Source organism: Conger conger, chromosome 19 (assembly GCF_963514075.1).
Source record: "Conger conger chromosome 19, fConCon1.1, whole genome shotgun sequence".
NCBI classification, from domain to species: domain Eukaryota; kingdom Metazoa; phylum Chordata; class Actinopteri; order Anguilliformes; family Congridae; genus Conger; species Conger conger.
In genome coordinates, this window is record NC_083778.1 from 10,379,355 (window position 1) to 10,399,789 (window position 20,435).

Below are 20,435 nucleotides of genomic sequence, written 5' to 3' on the forward strand. Positions count from 1 at the left end.
AGCAGTTCCAGATGTGGAGATGCCCTCCAGTGTGTGCGCCATCTGATTGGAGATGGAACAGCGATGGAGGCGACCGATTGGTCCAGTTAAATGGGCGGCTAGCATTGGCCTTCTGCACTGCTGATCCTTGCTGGTCGAGGAAACACAATAATTATTATTAGAACTGTCCATTACATGACATAATATTGAATATAACGGACACTTTTCGTGTGTGTCTGTGTGTGTGCGTTTATGTGTTGTATGTATGCGTGTGTGTATGTGTCTGTGTACATGTGTGTGTCTGTGTTCCAACTTTAATATTGTCGTCCCCCTGAAACAAACTCTTGTAATATATTGTCCTCTAGGGTCCTCTTCACACTTGTCCCCGTGTTCGATCTGCACTGTACATCGCTCTGGATAAGAGCGTCTGCTATATGCTTCGTAATGTAATGCAATAAAAGAAAAGTTTTAGACAATAATAATCATGAACAAGGGACAAATATCAAGAATAGATGTATAACTGTGAAAGGGGTTAACTTGTGGAATATTTCTGACAAGGAATTAAAAATGGGTAGTACCCTTTGCAAATGTAACATTTAAATATTAAATATAAAACTGAGGTATCATTATTGCTATACTAAAATATCTGGCATCTTTTATCAAACAAAAAACTGTTAAATCTGTCACTTAGATCTGTCCCTCTTGGAGATTTTTAGCTTCTCCATAACAGCCTCTACATTCTGGAACTCTTTGCCTGTGGATATAAGGTCCTGCTGCACTTATTACTCTTTTGCAAAATCTCTTGAAGTGTGATTGAAATCAAATCAGTGCTGCCAACATTTTATTTCATAGCCATACCGTTTTACTGTTCAAAAAGGTTCGGGATAACCTGCCAGGAGACCACAGCAGAAAATCATCTTGTGCGCAAAACCTGCCACTCCGTGCATTCACGTCCCTTCCATATAAATAAATCATCATGGATGAATAAAACTACACCATTAAAAACACATTCGACAGAATTAAGTGCTGTTCATTTGAAATAATTTGTTTGTAAACTGTGTACAAAATTGATACTTTCAAAGAGCTTCTTCAAAATAATTACCAAAACCGAGATACATTTGATAGGAAAACAGACTCAACCTACTATTATTTCGTTCCTCGGTATTGATTGCAAACCCTAAAAGCACTGCATTCTGTGCAATAGAATATACTTGGACAAATAGTTTTGCTTAGGCAGCATCTCCTTTTTCATTGTCACTACTGTTTTCATCGTGTTTTGCATTACTGGTTCACCGTCATTAAGCACCATTACCGTCACTTTAACTTCCATCAAACAAACGACATTGTTTTAGAATGCGGGGAAAGGCCTACCGGCATTTCGTAAGCAGCGAATATTCCGTTCATAAGTTTTGCCTGGAATCAACAAATGCAAACATTCACTCTGGTTGTAAAAAAAATACTCATTTCACATCGGTTAAAACTCTGTAGTTTCACTCACCACAGTTCCACCATGCGTACGCTACCTGGTTCTCCTGGGAAATCGCGCGGCCATACCACCGCGTGAAAATAGGGGCGTTTCGCGGGCTGCCAATGGACGAGACCACGTAGACAGGGGTGGTTTAATGGAAACGACAAACACGGGAATTTTATCTACACTGAGTGGTCTGCAAAGTGTTGAATATGTTGGTTTGTTTTGAGTTTGCTTATTTGGTTAATTTATGTGGTAAACCATGTGTTGTTCAGTTTATTGAATAGTGCTAAAGTAGGGGTTACCCAGTGGGTGGGGCTACAGCAAACCTTAGCCTATATCAGGTCCCATGGCCAGAATACGGGAGTATGGTTGAGAGAGAAGGTACGGTCAGACCTTCTCTCACAACCTCTCATACCAATGAATGACATGTTTAATCTTTCCCCATTTTATTTCATTTGATATAACTGATGGTAAAATCAATGTATGATCTTTGCTCTTACTAAGCGCAAACAAGTTTGCGGCGTTTTTTTCCCCACCCTTTTTTGGGGAAACTTTTTAAAACGAACGAAGACATCGACAAACACCTACTGTCTCAAATATTAAACATAGAAAAAATGTTTAGCAATCACTCACACATTTAAAAGTCAAATTATAATCTTTCAAGGCATCTAAATTAAAACTTATGGTCAGCATGCTGAAGCTTAACTTTTACTGACAAAAGCAAACCGTCTGATTTGAAATAACCACGAGCTTCCAACAAACTACAAGTTCAATGACGCTACATCAGCACAGGTTATCCAGTCCACGCAGTTATGTTCAAATAAATTCAATTAATTACTTCATATTTAATTGTTAATATTTCGTACCAGGAGAGAAACATTACAAGGTTTGTTAAAACCAAATTATTTTATTTCATTTTATTACGCACACAATATCGGCTCAGAGTTCCTACTTCTTCACTTAGCCGTCTGGCAAATCAATAAACAAATTGTCCAGCCCCTAGTTCTCATTGCTTCTCAAGGTAACTCCGAAAAAGTGGAATTATACATACATTTTAACCGGCATATATAAAAAAATAAACTTACCACACAAAGAAACGTGCGTCTTTCCGCTTGCTTCGTCCAGCCATTGCTAAAGGAAGGTGCGCGCCTCGGAGACGCGCTTTATAGCACGTGTGTGTGAAATTCAATCAAGACGTTTTTCTTAAAGAGAACACGTTTAGTGTTTAATTAATTACGTTCTTTGACAAGCCTACTTTGTGTGTGTGTGTGTGTGTGTGTGTGTGTGAGAGAGAGAGAGAGAGAGAGAGAGAGAGAGAGAGAGAGAGAGAGAGAGAGAGAGAGAGAGAGAGAGAGAATTGAGTATATGTAACACACCCTCACAGACAGAGACAATGAGACAGTGGATCGATACACATTTCACATTCAATAGCCTTTATCCCAAATCGCATATTGCTTAACAACACAGTAGCTTGGTATTCCATACATAATAACTTATCAAATTACATAATATACATGAACACTGTATGACGATGAAAGGTGCCATTCAACTCGTTCCAAACAAACAATGACCAGTGAAACATTCTTCAACATGTATCATGAGTTAAAAAGGAGTTTCAATCTTGAAGGAGACGATACCAAATATGTAATTTGTCAATTCACTGCATCTGAAAGTCTTAATGAATAAATTAATTCATTTTGTGGCATTGTAATCTCACAGACAGTTTGTTGTTCATGATGAGATAACTGGAAGTGAGTCTCCAGTTATCTCAAAGGGCAGCAGAACTCAGTCACACCCACACCCAGAACTGCTGTGGTGGATGAGAAAATCGCTTCACGCTTCAATCGCTTGAGCAGTGTGTGATATTCTGGGATCGTGACAGTTTTGCTTGTGCGTGAGTATAGATGCTCTTCAGTTTGTATATTAGCTTTGAGTGTGTCTAATGGTAGTGCGCGGAGACATTTGTGTCATTTTTCTAATAGTGACAGTGTGATTGATTTCAATGTTTGTGTGTGTGTGTGTGTGTGTGTGTGTGTGTGTGTGAGATATAAATCACATATACCCACCCCCCTCCCCACCACAAACAAAAAAAGGTGAACATATTTCAAGAATTGTGCTGGAGTGTCAGGTTCTCAGGTTGAAGGCAGCCCTCCGCACCGATCAGACTCGACAGGTCAGACCCAGATTTGGCCAAAACGTTTGTCTCGGTTCCCGTTCTCTGCTGCGTGTCCTGAGATTGAACCAAGTGCTGTTGGAAGGTATCTCGCAGAAGGGAAGAGGGGGAATCAGGGAGACGACAACATCATCATTACAATTGGGCGTGCTTTAAAAAGAAAAGAAAATAAACACAAAGTCAAAGTTGTGACCAGCCCAGGACTGATCCAGCATCCAGCGTTCACCTGGAAGGTTTTTGCTCTTTCATGGTCAACTGGTCAACTGAGAGAGAGAGAGAGTCACAACTGAGAAGACGTCTGTGCTTCCTGCTTCATTTCATACGTGCAAAGATACATTTTGAAAGGCCTTTGAATGTACTTTGTGTCTTGCATTGTGTTTTGGTGGTTGCTGCAATTAATGATCGTATCCTTTTTAAATTAAAAAACAAATTCCCGTTCTAACCTATATTATGTTACCAATTCAAACCCTTTTCAATATCCTGCTCCCCTTTGAAACACAATCAAACCCCAAAACCATGTTCAAAAGAATGTACATACTGACGCCATCAGTGTCCAAGAGCATTACTTATATTCAATATTGAAGCTTATTAATCTGAAGCTTCATTAGAAAAAACTTGTTTTGGACAAACATGAGGATATTCAAATATTTCCAACGGGTTAAGAGGCTGAAAAATGAACGTTTTGGTAACGGTTTATTTTGCAGCCCATTAGTATTTACTGGGTAACTACCAGGTACTTATGTGTAATCACAAGGTAACCGTTCTTATTTCAGAGGCAAGTATACAAAACAGGCTCTAAAACTTAGTACTAAAGAACTTTGCATCATGGTACTTTCGTAGGACGTGCCTCAGAAATCAAATTAGTTACCCAACAATTACTCAGCTAGCTGCGTCTTCACCCCGGTAATACTGGGTACATATTTAACCGGCTGTAAAAGCATTGCCTCGGTTTTCTGAAATTCACGACTGCTGGCATAGCATAGCAGGCAGACCGTTCTCCCTGTGCAGTCAATACCACTACAACGCCAACTGCCACAAATCACCAGCAAACAGTGTCCTGCATTCATACCACAATGTCCAATGAAGGCAAAGCACCACTAGGTGGTACTAAACATACAGCATACAAGTCATGAAATCAGTCATAGGCACAGTTATCAAAATAAGTTATTTGGCATAATGTTAATGGGATAAGTAGATGAAATATTTCAAAGAAATCATATACCTCATGAACTCACAGGAAAACAGGAAGAAAATCCTAAATTAAACTTGAATGTGGAATCAGTGTCATATTGAAAATATGGCCTTTTAAAATTAACTACTTCACACAGCATTGTGTAGACAGCATAATAACTGTGAAAAGTGTACACTTTTTTTTGTTATTGTTTTTTTTTTTATTTTTTTAACTATTTTAAAAACATCCCTGGAGACAAGATTGAAAAATCTAAAGATTGAAGGCCTGGCGAGTGGGAGGGGAAATCACAGCTGCATTCCATCTGATGTCACGGGCGTTTCCAACCAATCAGCTGCCCCGATACTGACAGGCCACACCCCCACTCACAAACAGCATAACCCCTGTTCCAGATCTGATCCAGCACAAACAAAGTCCTATTCTCGAAAAACAAAAAGCATTGCAGCCTCCTACAACGTCTTTAGCTTAAATTTGAGGTTCGCTTTATTTGTTCTCTGCATTCAATCCTGTAGGTAAGACTCATCGCCTACAGAAGGGTGGCACAGCATGCAGTAAACGCCACTCTGAGATAACAGGAAAGACTGAAACAAAGTTACATCCAGTAAGAAAACCACGGTACCTGAGAGGATGGGACATCCTGTGGACTGATCAACAGTAACTGCAGGAAGGCACGTTCACAACCAGCACACAAGGGGCCTGAGATACAGGAAACAGGGAAACAGGAAACAGGAAGCAGGGAGCCAGGAACTAGCCTGTTCTCCTGCATTTGCATTACATGTACGCGTTTGGCAGAAGCTCTTTCGCAAAACAACTTTCAAAAGTGCACACTGCTCCTCTGTATCGCAGGCCCCTCCCCCCCCAACGCCACGGTAACAGTCAGTGCTGGGCACGATGGGAATTGTAGGCATAGGGGCTAGGCGGGCTGGGCCTCGGGGAAGGGGGAGCCGCAGTGCCCGAGCGTGCGGCGTCGGTGAGGCTGTGCGTCCGGGGGGCACTTTGGGGTGGGAACCGTGCCCTCAGGGGGGAGGTGGGGGCAGAAGTTGGGGGGAAAAGGCCGGCGGGGTGAGAGTCTGACGGGGACTGGCGGGCGGACGGGGAGGCGTCTGCGCCGAAGAGCTGGGTGTCCACGGTGAAGGCCTGGACTCCCAGGGTCCAGTGCGGGTGGCCCAGCTGGAAGCAGGGCGCCGGCGTTGCCCAGGGCGACGACGAGGAGGGCGGGGCCTCCAGGGCGGGCGGGCTACCCGGCGCGGAGGGGGCGAGGGAGGGGTGGTGGGAGAGAGCGGGGGCTCTGTGCGTGACGGACGGTGCCTTTCCGCACTGTTTGGGAGGGCTGCTCTTGAGCTTGGCCACCTTGCTGGCGCGGCTGCGGTGCGTCTGCTCGCTGTCACACTCCAGGTCCTCCAGCCGCTGCGTCAGGGCCAGCTTCTGCTGGATGGCCATGCGCAGCAGGGAGTTCAGCGTCTTCTTCTCGTCCTCCGCCGCTGCCAGCTGCCTCTGCATCTCGTCCAGCTGAGTCATGTACTCGTCACACCTGAGAGAGAGAGTCACGTACTCGTCACACCTGAGAGAGAGAGTCAGGTACTCATCACACCTGAGAGAGAGAGAGAGTCACGTACTCATCACACCTGAGCGAGAGAGTCACATACTCATCACACCTGAGAGAGTCACGTACTCATCACACCTGAGAGTCACGTACTCATCACACCTGAGAGAGTCACATACTCAGAAAAGGTGCTTCACGGAGGAGACACAGAGGCCTGGTGTTAAGTGGACTACAGCTGATAATCGATTTGGAGACAATCTCTCCATCAGCCTGATCAAAATCTTGGAGCACCTCCAAGGCACAGTAAAGCTAGAGCAGATGGGAGATGTAATTTACCACTATGGGGTTGAATGCTTTGGAGTATGTGCAGCAATCAACATCAGCACTCAGACTCTCTTCCTGGTGACAGGAAGTGGCATCAAGGTGGGTAAAGGCTGTCTCCCTAGCTACCCAGAGACAGTGGATGCACTGGGGAGTGTGTGGAGGGGCGAAACATCAGCTGGAAGGACCTAGAGGGGATGGAGGCAGGTCAGATGAGCGTCATTTTCAGAGCTACATTCAATGTCTTTCCAACACCAAAGAATCTTCACCAGGCTAGGTAAAGATCCAACATCCCCCCTTTGTCCAATGCCAGGGAAGCTCAGACACAGCCTGACCGGGTGTAAAGTTAGCCTTGCTCAAGGGCGTTATAACTGGCCCTGGGAGGACTGAGAGGATGCAGCTGAAGCACAACACCGTGGCTGAAAAACAGAACTTTGTCCAGTGCAAGTGGGATGAAGAGGTTTTGTAGCCACCACTACCACCAAGCTGCTGAAGGACCTGGTGATCCGTAGCCAGGCCCTGCACAGAACCATCAACGCTGCCTCAGAGGCAACCGAAAGAATGGCTCTGGTTGAGGAGGAACCCCAGCTAGGCTGCAAAATAACCATCCAAGATCAAGGGGGATTCTGGGACACCAGAACTCCCTGTTGAGCCTCTAAAGATGTTGTGGGCTAATCAATGAAAGATCAAGGAAGGAGGGTGCCCACTTAAAAACTCTAATCCATCACACATCTGCCACTCACAAGATAAAGGCAAGTGTCTGCAGTAAGGATTGTAACATTACATCCTGTGTTTCTCAGAATCATCACACCTGAGAGAGAGACAGAGGAATACAGAAAATCTGAAGGAGAGTGACAGGAATAGAGAAAGAGAGTTGGACTTGAACAAAAAAAGGACAGGGAAGTAACCGTAGTCTTCACAGTCAACTGAGGGAGCGATCGTTCATCCCCCGCCTCGACTGTACATTATGTCTCAAGCTAATTTCTTTGATTCATTACGCCACCAGAACATAACTTACATCTTCAAACAATCAGCAGTGCTTGGTGCTGAATTCAATTATTCCTATCTTGAGGAGGAACTGGGAGACTTGGAAAGGTTACAGCAAGGTTAACAAGGTTAGCAAGGTTACAGGAAAAACCGCTCTTGTAATAGATCACCCTCTCACCGGGTGGCGAACATAGCCCTGAGGGAGCAGAAGGTGGCGGCGTCCTCCCTCAGCGCCTTCAGCTCGTTGCGTAGCTTGGACATGGTCTCCGTCACCATGGCCTTCTCCGCGTTGTACTTGCTCTTCAGGTTGGTCAGCGCCACCTCCGCCGTCTGCAGGGCCGACAGAGACGGGTGTCCACAGGCACATACGGGCGTACCCCCTCACGAGACAAACAAACTTATCCCTGCCGCCGTTTCCGGGTTACCCTCGACTTACATCCCTGCCGGCTGTCAAAAAGGCATGGTCGCCTCTCGAGGGTAACCAGAAATGGTGGCAGCGATGAATTTGTCTTGTGAGGCTTCGATGTCATCATCTGAAGACACTGATCATGCAATAAAAGACAACTAAAGAAGAAAGGAAACATTCCATAAAAAGGCACATGTCCACAACTGTCAGCAGAGGTTTTTTCCCCCACTTGAGTACGAAATATTAACTTGTTTTACATTACCGTTTGCTTGGCAAGTGCAATTTTCTTGCCCTATTGCCAAATCTTGACACGAGTCAATCGTCGTTCCCCATTGGCAATATTTTTCCCTACTTATCAAAACGTGTATAGACATACATCCTCAGCCTAAGTATAAAAGACTCGTTGAGACTGACTTATTTTGGTGGTTCTGCACCTGTTTGTTGGCCTTGAGGACCAGCCTGAGCGTGGCGATCTGCTCCCTCTTGGTGCTCAGCAGGGACTTGAGCTTGAGGATCTCCTCCATGCAGGCCTCCCGGTCCTTGTCGAGGCCCGGGGCGAGCTCTCGGGCGGCGTTGCGCTGGCGGGACAGCTGCAGGGCCCGGTGCACGGCCCTCTGCAGGTGCTTCACCTGCTCCCGGATGATGGCCATCAGGGTGCAGAGGTTCAGCGGCTCCCTCCGCAACTCCCCGCCGGGCTCCGGGACGGGAGAGGTGGAGGACGAGGAAGAGGAGGAAGAGGAGGAGAGCGGGGCGCCCGCCTGGCCGGTGCTGGTGGCGGGGGGGTCTTTGGAAGGGGACGGGCAGCGGGGCTCCAGGCCGGCCGAGGAGACCCGGCGGCGGAGGTGGGGCGACAGCAGCGCCCGGACGTCGTCGGAGCCCCGGAGGCAGCCCGCCCAGGGCGCGCGGCCCTGCCGGTAGTAGTCCAGCATCACGCGGCTGGGCGTCTGGTTGTTGCACAGGCAGACGTGGTGGTAGAGCTGGGCCAGCTCCTCGCTGAAGGTGACCAGCTCCTCCTGTGCCGCTCCCAGCATGCTCTGGCTCTCGCTGGCCACGCCCGCCGCCGCCCGCAGCTCCGCCTCCAGCCCTCCGATGGTGTCCCGGCCCTCCTGTCGGCACCTCTCCAGCCGGGCCACGTGCTCGTGGAGCGCCCGGAGCCGCTCCTCGCCCCGCGCCCGCTCGCCCTCCAGGCAGTCCACGCTGCGCCGGTACGTCTCCTGCAGGGCCTTGAGCTCCCCCTGCAGGCCCACCACCTCCGTCACCGCCACCCGGTACTTGCACTGCAGCAGCTCCACGCTGCGCGCCTCCATCTCGCAGTCGCGGCAGGCGGGGGCGGGGCCGGGGCCCTCCTGCGCGGCGGCCCGCTCCGATTGGCCGGGGCCCTGCAGCCGGCGCATGGCCAGCAGGCTCTCGCTGAGGCGGTGCATGCGCCGGTGCTGCTCGCTTAGCGCGCCCTGCATCTGCTGCAGCTGCGTCTGGGACTCCTGCAGCGTGGCCAGCAGGGCCGCCTTCTCCCGCTCCACCTGCAGGGGGCGACGGTGCTCACACTCACTCTGCATTCCGCTAGAGTAACATTACAGTGACACTTCTATCCAAAACGACTTACACTAGCCGGGGGCTAGTCCCATTACGCTAGCGTACATTACATTACATTCATGGCATTTGGCAGATGCTCTCATCCAGAGCGACGTACAGTTGATTAGACTAAGCAGGAGACAATCCTCCCCTGGAGCAATGCAGGGTTAAGGCCTTGCTCAAGGGCCCAATGGCTGTGCGCATCTTATTGTGGCTACACCGGGATTACATTACAGTGATACTTCTATCCAAAACGACTTACACTAGCCAGGGGCTAGATCCCCCCCCGCTACGTGCTTGATTCCAGGTGCCACTTCTTCAACACTGAAACCACACCTGGTTCTAAATAGTTTTTGTTTTGGATTCTAAATACTTTTCTGCATTTTACCGGGCAAGAGGTGTATTGGAACAAATTAAATGATCAATAGAACACAGGCAAGTATTTGAATCCAAAACACACACTATTTGAAACCAGGCCTGGAAGTCACAGGTAGTTTATAGTTGTTCAGTGTGAAACAGCTGTATTTTGGTTGGATACAGTTAGAGCAAGCATTTAAAATAAAACTTGTAACAGGCATTTCCTCTCTCTGGAGATAAGACTAAGCACATTAAACAGCTTCTTGGACATCCTGAGTATGAATTGAAAAACAAATTAACCCTTTGAAGAGTCAATTTTTATGATTTTTTATTTTTTTATGATTTAAGATTGAACTCTATTGCTTTCCATCAACATTACAATATTCAGTTAAGAATATTATAATGACATATTTGTGATCACACCTTCACAGGTTAACAACACAAAGTCGCCTTTGAATTACTCTGAAGTGGACAAGAGTTAATGACATAAAATGCATCTCATATTTTCCTGAAATATTCCATCAAGAAATGCCCTATGAACCTTCAACAACACGGTACTCTCATAATTAGTTTAGAATGCTCTAGAAGTATATTCAATTGTCATATTATACAAGTATAATTTCTCTCATTTTGTTTCAAAGCGCAGCAATGCCAAGACCCAAGCCTAAGAAGGTGTATGGAGAAAGAATATGCCTGTGTGTGCATATGTGTAGTGGTGACTTGATGTGATCTGACAAGCAAGCCGCACCATGCACTGAATAATTCAACCCTTGGAGGGGAAGAAAGAATCGGACCTGGCTGGAGAGGGAGGATGGGGTGGGAGAACGGAGTGACCACTGCTGCACCGCAAACAGTGCGGATAGATGCAGCGCCCACACATTTGTGTACAACACATACTCACACTCACACTCACACCCACACCCACACCCACACCCACACCCACACCCACACATACACATACACATACAGACACACACACTCACACTCACACATTGTGCAAGACTACTTGGTAAATGGTAAACAGCAGGCCTTTCTATAGTGCCTTGATCCAAAGTGCTGTACAATTGATACATCTCATTCACACATTCATACACGCACGCCGATTGGCTGCCATGCAAGGCACCAACAAGCTCGTCAGGAGCATTTTGGGGTTAGGCGTCTTGCACAAGGGACACTTCGACACACCCAGGGCAGGGGATCCGACCGGCAAACCCTCCGACTGCTCTTACCTCCTCAGCCGACGTCGCCCCGACATTCACACAATGTCTGCCCTTTGACCTTTGACACCCCACCCCCCCCACCCCCCCGCCGCGCCCGAGCGTACCTGCAGGAGCTGCTGCTGCAGTTTCTGGATCTCGGTGAGGTTCATTTCGCTGAACAGGTCGGAGACGGGGCGGTGCGCCTCCCCCTCGGAGGCCGGGCTGGTCGCCGCGGCGACGCCGTTCCCGCCCGCGTGGCCGTTGCAGTCGGCGGGCGGGTCGCTGAGGTGGGCGCCGGCCGCGTAGATGCTGTCGGTCAGGATGAGGTAGTGCGCCAGCTCCTTGCGCAGGCTGTTCCTCACCTCCCGCTCGCCGCGCAGGGAGTCCAGGGCCTCCTCCAGCTGCGTCTGAGAGATCTGACGGAGGCGCAGGGCCTCCTCCAGCTGCCCGTTCAGCAGCACCGTCTCCTCCTCCAGGACCTTGATCTCGTGCTTCAGGCCCTCGTACTCCACCTGGGACACAGAGGAGCGTGTGTGAGAGAGTGTGTGTGTGTGTGTGTGTGAGAGAGAGAGAGAGAGTATGAGAGCAAATGAGTGAGAGTGAGAGAGTAAGAGAGAATGAGAAAGTGAATGAGTGAGAGAGTGAGAGTGAGAGAATGAGTGAGAGAATGAGTGAGTGAGAGAGTGAGAGCATGAGAGAGAGAGAGTGAGTGAGTGAGTGGGTATGTGTGTGAGTGAGTGAGTGAGTGAGTGAGAGAGTGCAGAGAATGAATCACTGCGGACCTTTCTCTCACAGACCTGGCTCTGTTTGAGATGAGACACCATCTTCTGCAGGGAGATGTTCTCCTCCTCCAGCTCAGAGTAGTCCTGCAGCAGCCTCGACTCCCTGAACTTGTACTCCTGGATCTCCTCCTTCAGCCTGCTCCTCTGCACCTCCAGCACCTCCTTCCCCTGGGGTGACAGGCAGACAAGCAACCTGGTCATCATCTTAGCATGCACGGGGGCGTGGGTGACAGTACCTGACTCAGATATAAATGTTACTATGCTTTCCCAGCATGCACCGGGGCGCGGGTACCTCTCGGAGCTCCTGCACCACCCCGCCCAGCCGCTCGTTCTCGGCCTGCGTGTTGCTGGTGAGGGAGCGGCTCTGCTTCAGCTCGGCCTGCAGCTCCAGCAGACGGCCCATGTAGTAGGCCTCCTTGGAGGCCGACTCCTGCAGCAGCACCTCCTCGTTGGTCTCCCCGTCCTCCGCCACCTTGCGCTGGGTGGAGTAGGCCTGGCCGAACGCCTGGGGGGAGGGGGGGGAGGGGGAGAGGAGGAGAGGGGGAGAGGGGGAGAGGTGGAGAGGGGGGTAGGAGAACCCACCCCGGAGGTCAGGTCAGAGGAGAGAGCAGTGGAGGGTGTTTTCCCACACAACCCTTTCAGAGTATTCACCTTCCAGACGCCGTTTGACATGGAGATTTAATCACAGAACGAATGGAAGTTTTTTTTTAGTTCATCACTATTTTATGAACCCCAGAGTAATTGTTTTAAACAGACACACAAAGCCCATTCCAAATAACCTCCCCCCCCGACAAGACTGATGCATGTCCTTTAGTATCGCTACTCTACGTGGGTTCCCATTACTTCAGTGATGAAACACTAACACAGTCAACCGATCAAACTTTATTGATATATCGTCCAAATCATGCAAAAGACGAACACTTCTTGACATTAAACAAGTTCATACGCACATTAGAAGGGCATTTAAATGTGCGTCTCGGAACACGCAACCTGTACTTCGGCTCACTTCAATCCGCTGACATTTAAAGGGATTTCGCTTGAGCCGAACAGCGTTGCGCATTAACATTTGAAAAGGTTATATTACATAAGCGCGGCTTTTCAGCGATTCAATCACACAACTAGACAAACAGGGCCGGGAGGGCGTCCAGGAGCAGCGGCGCTCTGTGCTAATTGGCCGTGAGGAGGGACAGTGAGCGCTGATTAATCTGTGGTTCGGGCTGCAGGGGCCTATGAAAGAGGCCCGGTGTGTTTTTAAATGGAGGCTGAGAGTGCTTTACTGAACCCTGTCGCTAATGTACAACTCTGTTCCCTCTGCTCTCTGTCGCTTTCCCTCTCAAACACACACACACACGCAGACACACAGACAGACACTCTTACACACTCTCACACACATACACACACTCTCAGGCACACCTACACTCACTCACACACACACACACACACACACACACACACACACACACTGTCTTTGTCACTCACACACACACACACACACACACACACTCCATTAGTACTCATTAGATTTAAGAATTAAAAATGTATGACCCACCAAAGGGTGACCTGGATTTGAATGAATCATAATACAAATATTTCTCAATTATTAACTCAATTATTTATTTATGGCACTCCACATTAGGAAATTTGTATCATCTCTCAGTTGTGCAGTGGCTACAATGCACAACTAATGTGTGTGTGTGTCTGTGTGTGTGTGTGTCTGTGTGTCTGATGATGCACAGTTCATAGAGAGAAAAAACCCTTTACCAAAACATCTCTGCCACTTCATAGAGATGCCGTTCCTGGCTGTAGCCCTATTGCTGCAGCCCAACCGCTGCAGCTGGATCCAGACACAACAAGCCCTCCCAACATCCCATAATATCGCAGACACAGCCTCCCTGGAGACGGGAGGACGTGGTTCCCATCCTCTGCATTTTATCCAGAACAAACAGAGGTCGGATTTTTCATTAAACACTGTGCAAAGGAACTATGAGATTATGCACTGTCATGCGCACACATTTTTAACGATTTGTATGAAAATGTGCCATGTCTGAATCACGCCCCATTAAAACCTAAACGAACAAATGTACAGTTTGTGCAAATCCAAGTGGCTCCAATTACTCTCCCTCTCAGCCTCTCTCTCTCACACGCTCTGTCTCAAGGTCATTTTGAAATGAATGAAACAAGTTTTCAGGAAGGATCAAATAACCACTGCGCTTCTGCACGTCAGATTCAGTAATACGAGTCCCCGTGCCCAGAGCACAGCACCGAAGAAGCGGACATCTCACCACGGCCACTGCGAGAACCACAGGCACACAGCACAGTAAACTGCCCCATTCAGTCTCCCCTAAATATTACATTCAGATGCCTTCAATTAGCTACTCATTTCTTATTCGTCATCTATTTTTCATGCAAGTCATGCTTTTTAATTCATAAAAGCACGACACGGTTGCATAAGAGAAATGAACTTTCGGTGCTGGTCTCAAGCCCAGACAAATCCTTCAATACACTCCGAAGTACAAGGGCGCATTATGGGGCAACGCCAGACACAGATACTTCCCAGAGTTCCCTGCGCTGCTGCTCCCCACCCCACCCCCCCCGAGCTCAGCGTGAGAGGAGAACCTTCCGGATGGCGGGCGGGCGGTCGGGAGGGGCTCAGACACCGTCTGCCGCTCTCTCAGCTGGGAGCCTGCAGCACAGCCTCACGTCCCAACACTGCCAGTGCAGCGCTGCATTACCGCCGTTTAGCACACGCTCCCGTCCGCAGCCACTTGCATAACGTCCTCATTTTTACACACTCTCCATAGACGGACGCAATTCAGTCAGCACCTCAAGGGTACAAAGGCACTGTCGTAGCCATCCTAGCCATAGAGGTTAGATTACAGTACATTTATTTCGCTGACTCTTTTATCCAAAGTCACTTACAGTTCATTCGGCTAAACAGGGTACAGTCCCCCCTGGAGCAATGTAGGGTTACTTTAAGGGCCTTGCCCAAGGGCCCGACAGCTATGCGGATCTTATCGCGGCTACCCCCGGGCTTGAACCACCAACCTTCCTGTTCCTTAGCCACTATGTTACAGGTCGCCCCCGGTTACAAGCCCAGTTCCTTAGCCATTGGACCAAACTGCAACATTCCTCTGACACAGGCTTGCCTCTAAACTTTACCTGTGTAGCACAACTTCATTTCTACAGAAGACACCCATAGACTATCTTTTACATTACATTACATTACATTATTGGCATTTGGCAGACACACTTATCCAGAGTGACGTACAGTTGATTAGACTAAGCAGGAGACAATCCTCCCCTGGAGCAATACAGGGTTAAGGGCTTTGCTCAAGGGCCCAACGGCTGTGCGGATCTTATTGTGGCTACACTGGGATTCGAACCACCGACCTTGTGTTTCCCAGTCATTTATCTTAACCATTATGCTACAGGCCGACCCTGTATCTTTGCAGCACCATGTGTCCTGCAGTATAGACACTGCTCACTGCCTTGCAGGGGAGTGACTGGAGAGCAGTCCTCCAGCACATCCTTAGATACAGGTGCAGGTGTCTCAGATGTGATTCGAGAGGCACGATCACACAAATTTGGAGAAATATAAATATTTACATGGGGCCCCAGAATTATTGGCAATTGGCTTATATGCACACAAAAATACTGGAAACTAAATAATAGTTATTGACAAACAGTAAGCTTCATTTTCCAACATTTGTAAAGTTGTGTGCGTTATTAATAACGGAATGGAATCAACCAAATATCTGCAGAAAAACTATTATTGGCACTCCTTTGCGCACACACCCCTGACAACACCTTATCAGAAAGAGAGGGATTTTTGACCATTCCTCAATGCAGAATCATTCAAAATCATTGATATCCCTGAGGTTGCACTTATGGACTCCCCTCTTCAGACCAGGCCAAAGGTTTATCATGGGATTTAAGTCTGGAGACCGTTTCTGTGTAGATTTTGATGTATGTTTGGAGTCATTGTCCTGCTGGACAATCAACCTACAACCAAGTCTCAGCTTCCATGCAGAGACAAACACATTCTCTGCCAAGATTTCCTGGTTGTGCCATTGATCTTTAATAGTGCTCCTGGACCACTGGCAGAAAAACGTTTCTAAAACATCAACAACCCACCTCCTTATTTGATAGTAAGCATAAGGTGCTGCTCCTTGTATGCATTCCTCTTTTGCCGCCAAACATGTCGATGTGTATGGCCAAACCCTTCAATTTTGGTCTCCTCTGACCATAGCACTCTCTTCCAGTCATAACTCCAATGAGGTCTGGCAAACAACAGACGCTTGATTTCGTTTCTTGCGGTCAGTAATGGATAGGTGACCCCGAAAGGCAGCTAATCTCTGTAATTTAAACTTTAATCTTTGGATTCTTTATGGTCTCCCTCACCATCCTCCTCACCGTCTGGGTGCAGAACGTGCACTTGCGTCCTCTTCCTGGTAATTTTAAAACCATTCCATATGTTTAAATTTTTTTCTTAACCATTTATGTATTTTTGTACACATTACCAGGCCTGGGACATTCAAGTACCACCTGTTTCTTCTGAATTGACAGTTATTTGGCTTTTCCCATGCATGACATTTTGCATACTTCTGACCTCATTTTTAGTGAAACAGTCATGGAACAAAACAATACTGCATAATACCTTTAGACCAAGATTAACTAAACAAAGCAGACTTCATTTAATACATTTTTAAATAAAAATAAAAAAAATTGAAATTTAAGAATTTCAATGCATTGAAATAAATGTATATAGTTTTCCTATAAGTTTGAATAAAACAGATTATTACCTGCATTGTTTACAAAATAGACTTTTTTCCTCATTTTCATCAAGGGTGGCAATAATTCTGGAGCCCACGGCATATATTTAGATAAATAAATATACTACACAATTCATAAAATATTACAAATGAAAGCTGTAAAATCACAGCTCTGTCTTTTCAGCCTACTGGATAAACTAAAATTATTATTGCTATTATCACACAAGTCATCACTGCATATGAAACAACCTTAATGATAATTTAATTCCATTTAATTATTCATTAATGATTCATTTTTAAACCATAATTCTTATTCATTCCTGAGGGAGGCCGGATGAGAGGCAATAGCAGCTATGTGGTGAAAACTGCACTAAACAATGTGAAGGCACTGTTTAAAGGAGAAGCAGCTCGATGAAGGATGCTGTACTCTGTGAATTGGCATAAACAGAGTGAGTGATGACTCAGATGTAGTAGAGGAGTGAAAAGAATTAGATAATGATTTATGGGAAGGCTGGTCTGCCACACAGGGTGTGTTCTGAGAGAGCATAGCCCTGCATGTTGCCTCAGTAACAACACCCAAACCAACGACTGCATATGGTCATCTTACACAACTCTCTCCCTCTCTCACAAACACAGACACAGACAGACACACATACATACATACACACACACACAGACATACACACACACAGACAGACGCATACAGATGCGCACAGACACAGACGCACAGACAGGCGCACACACACAGACGCACGCACGCAGACGCGCGTGCGCACGCACACACAGACAGACACACATACATACACACACAGACAGACGCACACAGACACAGACAGCCACACACACAGACAAACAGACAGACGCGAACACATACATGTACACAGACACCCGCGCGCACACACACACAGACACACACACAAAAAGAGCAACTGGCACTACACTGTTAAGCCTTTACTTACACAAGAAACAAAATGCCAATGAAATTACAAATGAAATGACATGAAAAATGCAGAAAAAGGTGATTCATATAGGGTCAAATAGTGCTCTCCAAGACTAGGGTTGGCCACCCCTGATATAGAGTGAAATAGAGTACGAAGAGTCACATGACCTCTGCAGTCACTGGCAGACGACGGGGAACCCCCTCCCCTTCCCCAGCCCCAGACACGGGCCTCGCAGACACCGCGAGCTGAAGCATCCGTCTCAAACGGGCGGCACATTCAGAGGGGCTCGGTGCTGAAGAAGTTTCTGGAAGCCTCAGTCGGCACGTGTCAGCAGGTATCCTCCAGCTCCCCAGCACACAGTCCAGGGAGACAGCCACGCCCACTGTGCTACATAGCACGCTAACATTACATTACATGCAGCGGATGCTTTTATCCAAAACGACTTGCAGCTGACTAGACTAAGCAGGGGTCAATCCCCCCCTGGACAATGTAGGTAGGGTTAAGGGCTGAACAGCTGTGCGGATCTTATTGTGGCTACACTGGGGCTTGAACCACAAACCATCCAGATCCCTGCCACTCTTTCCCCTTAGTCAAACTACAGCTCATCTTCCCCCTCCTAGTCCCATTGCATTTCCCCGAAATCACCCATCCCCTTTCCCCTCTCTTCAACTTCCAGTCTTGTACGCTCTTATTATGACATTTCTCTCCAAACTTTGAGATGCAGCGACACCCAAACAGCACTGTACCGTGTATACATGTTGTCACAGATAACCTGGTGATGCATTTGCGAAAACGATGACATAACCAATGCTAAGAAATTACACTATTGATTTCAGGGTAAAAATGAATGAGGCAAGAGCAAGAAGGAGGGAGGAGGGGATGGGATTGGGCTACTTGTGTGTAGTTAAGTTAGTCATTTCTTCAACTTCTGCAAGAGACGATACTTTCATCCCGCCCCAAAAACAGAGTTTGGACGTGAGAGTTGGCTTCGTGATATTATGTGTCACGCTTACTTTATTTAGGGGGTGGGGAGACTAGGATTAGGGAGAAGTGAGGTAACGTTAGAGGCACCCTAGGCAACAGCAAACAGTGAGTGTGATACGTGAACTCAATGGTGCATGGGAAGGACAAACGGAACAGGAAGTGGAGAGATGCACATTTGTTTCTGTCAGATGACTCGGTTTCCATGCTCACAGGGTGTAATTTAATCATCGTCGCTATGCTCCAAAATAATCCAACTCCACAAATATCTGAATAATTGGAAACATATACCCATGAACTAAAATGACATTTGTTCATAGCATAAATCTGACTCGCCATAGTCTCAGGACACTCTATGGATTGCTCTACCTAGTCTACTTTTATGCACCGACACGCAATAATAAAAACAGACCAACATTTATCGACTTGCCGGCAAATTTCTTCCAACAATTGCATTTATTCCGAAAGTATACAAGCATAAACACAACTGTCAGTCTGTCGCAGCAAGCACACGAACCAAAACACAAAGCACATCGGCTTTGTTCTGCTGCTTTCTTTGAGCGCTGCATTTCACGAAGTTGGACCGGCGCCCGGTGTCGGTCACAGTGACAGCCGCGCAAGATAACGGACGGAACGTACTGTGCCCGAGAATTGATCGCACCGTACCTCCTGAAGCTGCTCCAGCTCCTGCTTCAGCGTCTCCTGTTCGGCCTCCAAGTCGGCATACTGCTGCTTCAGAGCCTGGTTCTCCTCCAGTACCACAAGACCACATTCCGCCGCCCGGATCTTCTCTCGGTTGGCCTCGGCAAGGTCCCGGACGAGCCGTTCTATCTCCGTCCGGTACTGATCCACCGCCTCTGCGCCTCCTCCGCCCGCTGCCATCGCCCTTCCGTCTCTCCTGCCCCTCCGCCGTCCAGCGTTAAATGGACGGGGAGGCGGAGGCTAAAACGGCTGCTGAAAACACCAAAATCTGCCAACAGATTGACTTGTCTATGCAGAAAAGCCAATTTCAATCGATTAACCAAGATGCCGTTCCCACACAGCAAGAAAAGATGGCTTGCTTTGGACAAAAAAAGGACAAATATTTCAAGTATTCCCCGCTGAAGTTTTGCTTATAAAATGCAGCGATGATTAGAAAAATGTGCCCTTTGTCGATAATCTTGCTCGCATTGTTGATAGCCCTTTGTTCGGCTTTTTTATTTATTTGTTTATTTTTGCTTAATCATAGGCACCTGGGCGCCATCTCTGCCATCGTCTGTGGAGCAAAGTGCACAGCACTTGTTTCCATCCTTCTGCGGGTGACGTCACTGAACACTGGCGCATCTCCCCGGCGCTGCCCATTTACGCTTAACGGAGCAGACACGAACGCTTTTCAAAGGAGGTTTGGAGGAAAGGCAGTTAGAAAGAAGCCAAAGTCATAAAACGAATTGCAGTGCGGAATGAACTAATAGGAACAACAATAATGCTCTTATTTCCCTTGAGTTTGGAGCCTAGGAAAACAACTAGGCTATTAAAATTAACATAATCCAAAAATCAGCGGTAGGCTACGTTTTGAAATGAGCAAACATGTTCTCTTAAAAAATGTGTAGCATTCGTGCATGACTTTCTGAAAAATAAAAACGCATTAATTATCGCCGCCAGTATCTTTGGAATTTGGATGCAGACCACAGACAGTTATAAAAATATGCAGACAAAAGAATCAATAACTCAATATCTCCATCTGCTGGAGCTTAGGCGTAACATACCACCATGAAATAAGGCG

At 47.4% G+C, this 20,435-nt stretch overlaps 1 protein-coding gene and 1 long non-coding RNA gene across 5 annotated transcripts; both read right to left on the reverse strand.

Moving 5' to 3' along the window:
- Positions 1-844: 844 nt before the first annotated feature.
- Positions 845-1,609, reverse strand: LOC133118800 (uncharacterized). Its single transcript, XR_009706444.1, has 3 exons — positions 1,478-1,609; positions 1,351-1,392; positions 845-934 (listed from the first exon to the last, which is right to left on the reverse strand). It is a non-coding gene; the product is annotated as an uncharacterized LOC133118800 (long non-coding RNA).
- Positions 1,610-2,866: 1,257 nt separating this feature from the next.
- On the reverse strand, positions 2,867-20,235 carry LOC133118797 (protein bicaudal D homolog 1-like). 4 transcript variants are annotated; one of them, XR_009706442.1, is made up of 8 exons: positions 19,340-20,235; positions 12,272-12,484; positions 11,980-12,147; positions 11,323-11,709; positions 8,504-9,589; positions 7,842-7,993; positions 6,692-6,864; positions 6,272-6,403 (listed from the first exon to the last, which is right to left on the reverse strand). XR_009706442.1 is itself a non-coding variant. In XM_061229043.1 (7 exons), exons 1-7 carry the CDS (start codon positions 19,553-19,555, stop codon positions 5,689-5,691), a joined length of 2,877 nt encoding a protein of 958 aa, XP_061085027.1. In that variant the 5' UTR covers positions 19,556-20,222; the 3' UTR covers positions 2,867-5,688. The 4 variants fall into 4 exon arrangements, 3 of the variants coding, with proteins under 3 accessions (XP_061085027.1, XP_061085029.1, XP_061085030.1); XM_061229043.1 differs by lacking the exon at positions 6,692-6,864 and having other exon boundaries at positions 2,867-6,343; positions 19,340-20,222; XM_061229045.1 differs by lacking the exon at positions 6,692-6,864 and having other exon boundaries at positions 2,867-6,343; positions 11,995-12,147; positions 19,340-20,213.
- Positions 20,236-20,435: the final 200 nt, after the last annotated feature.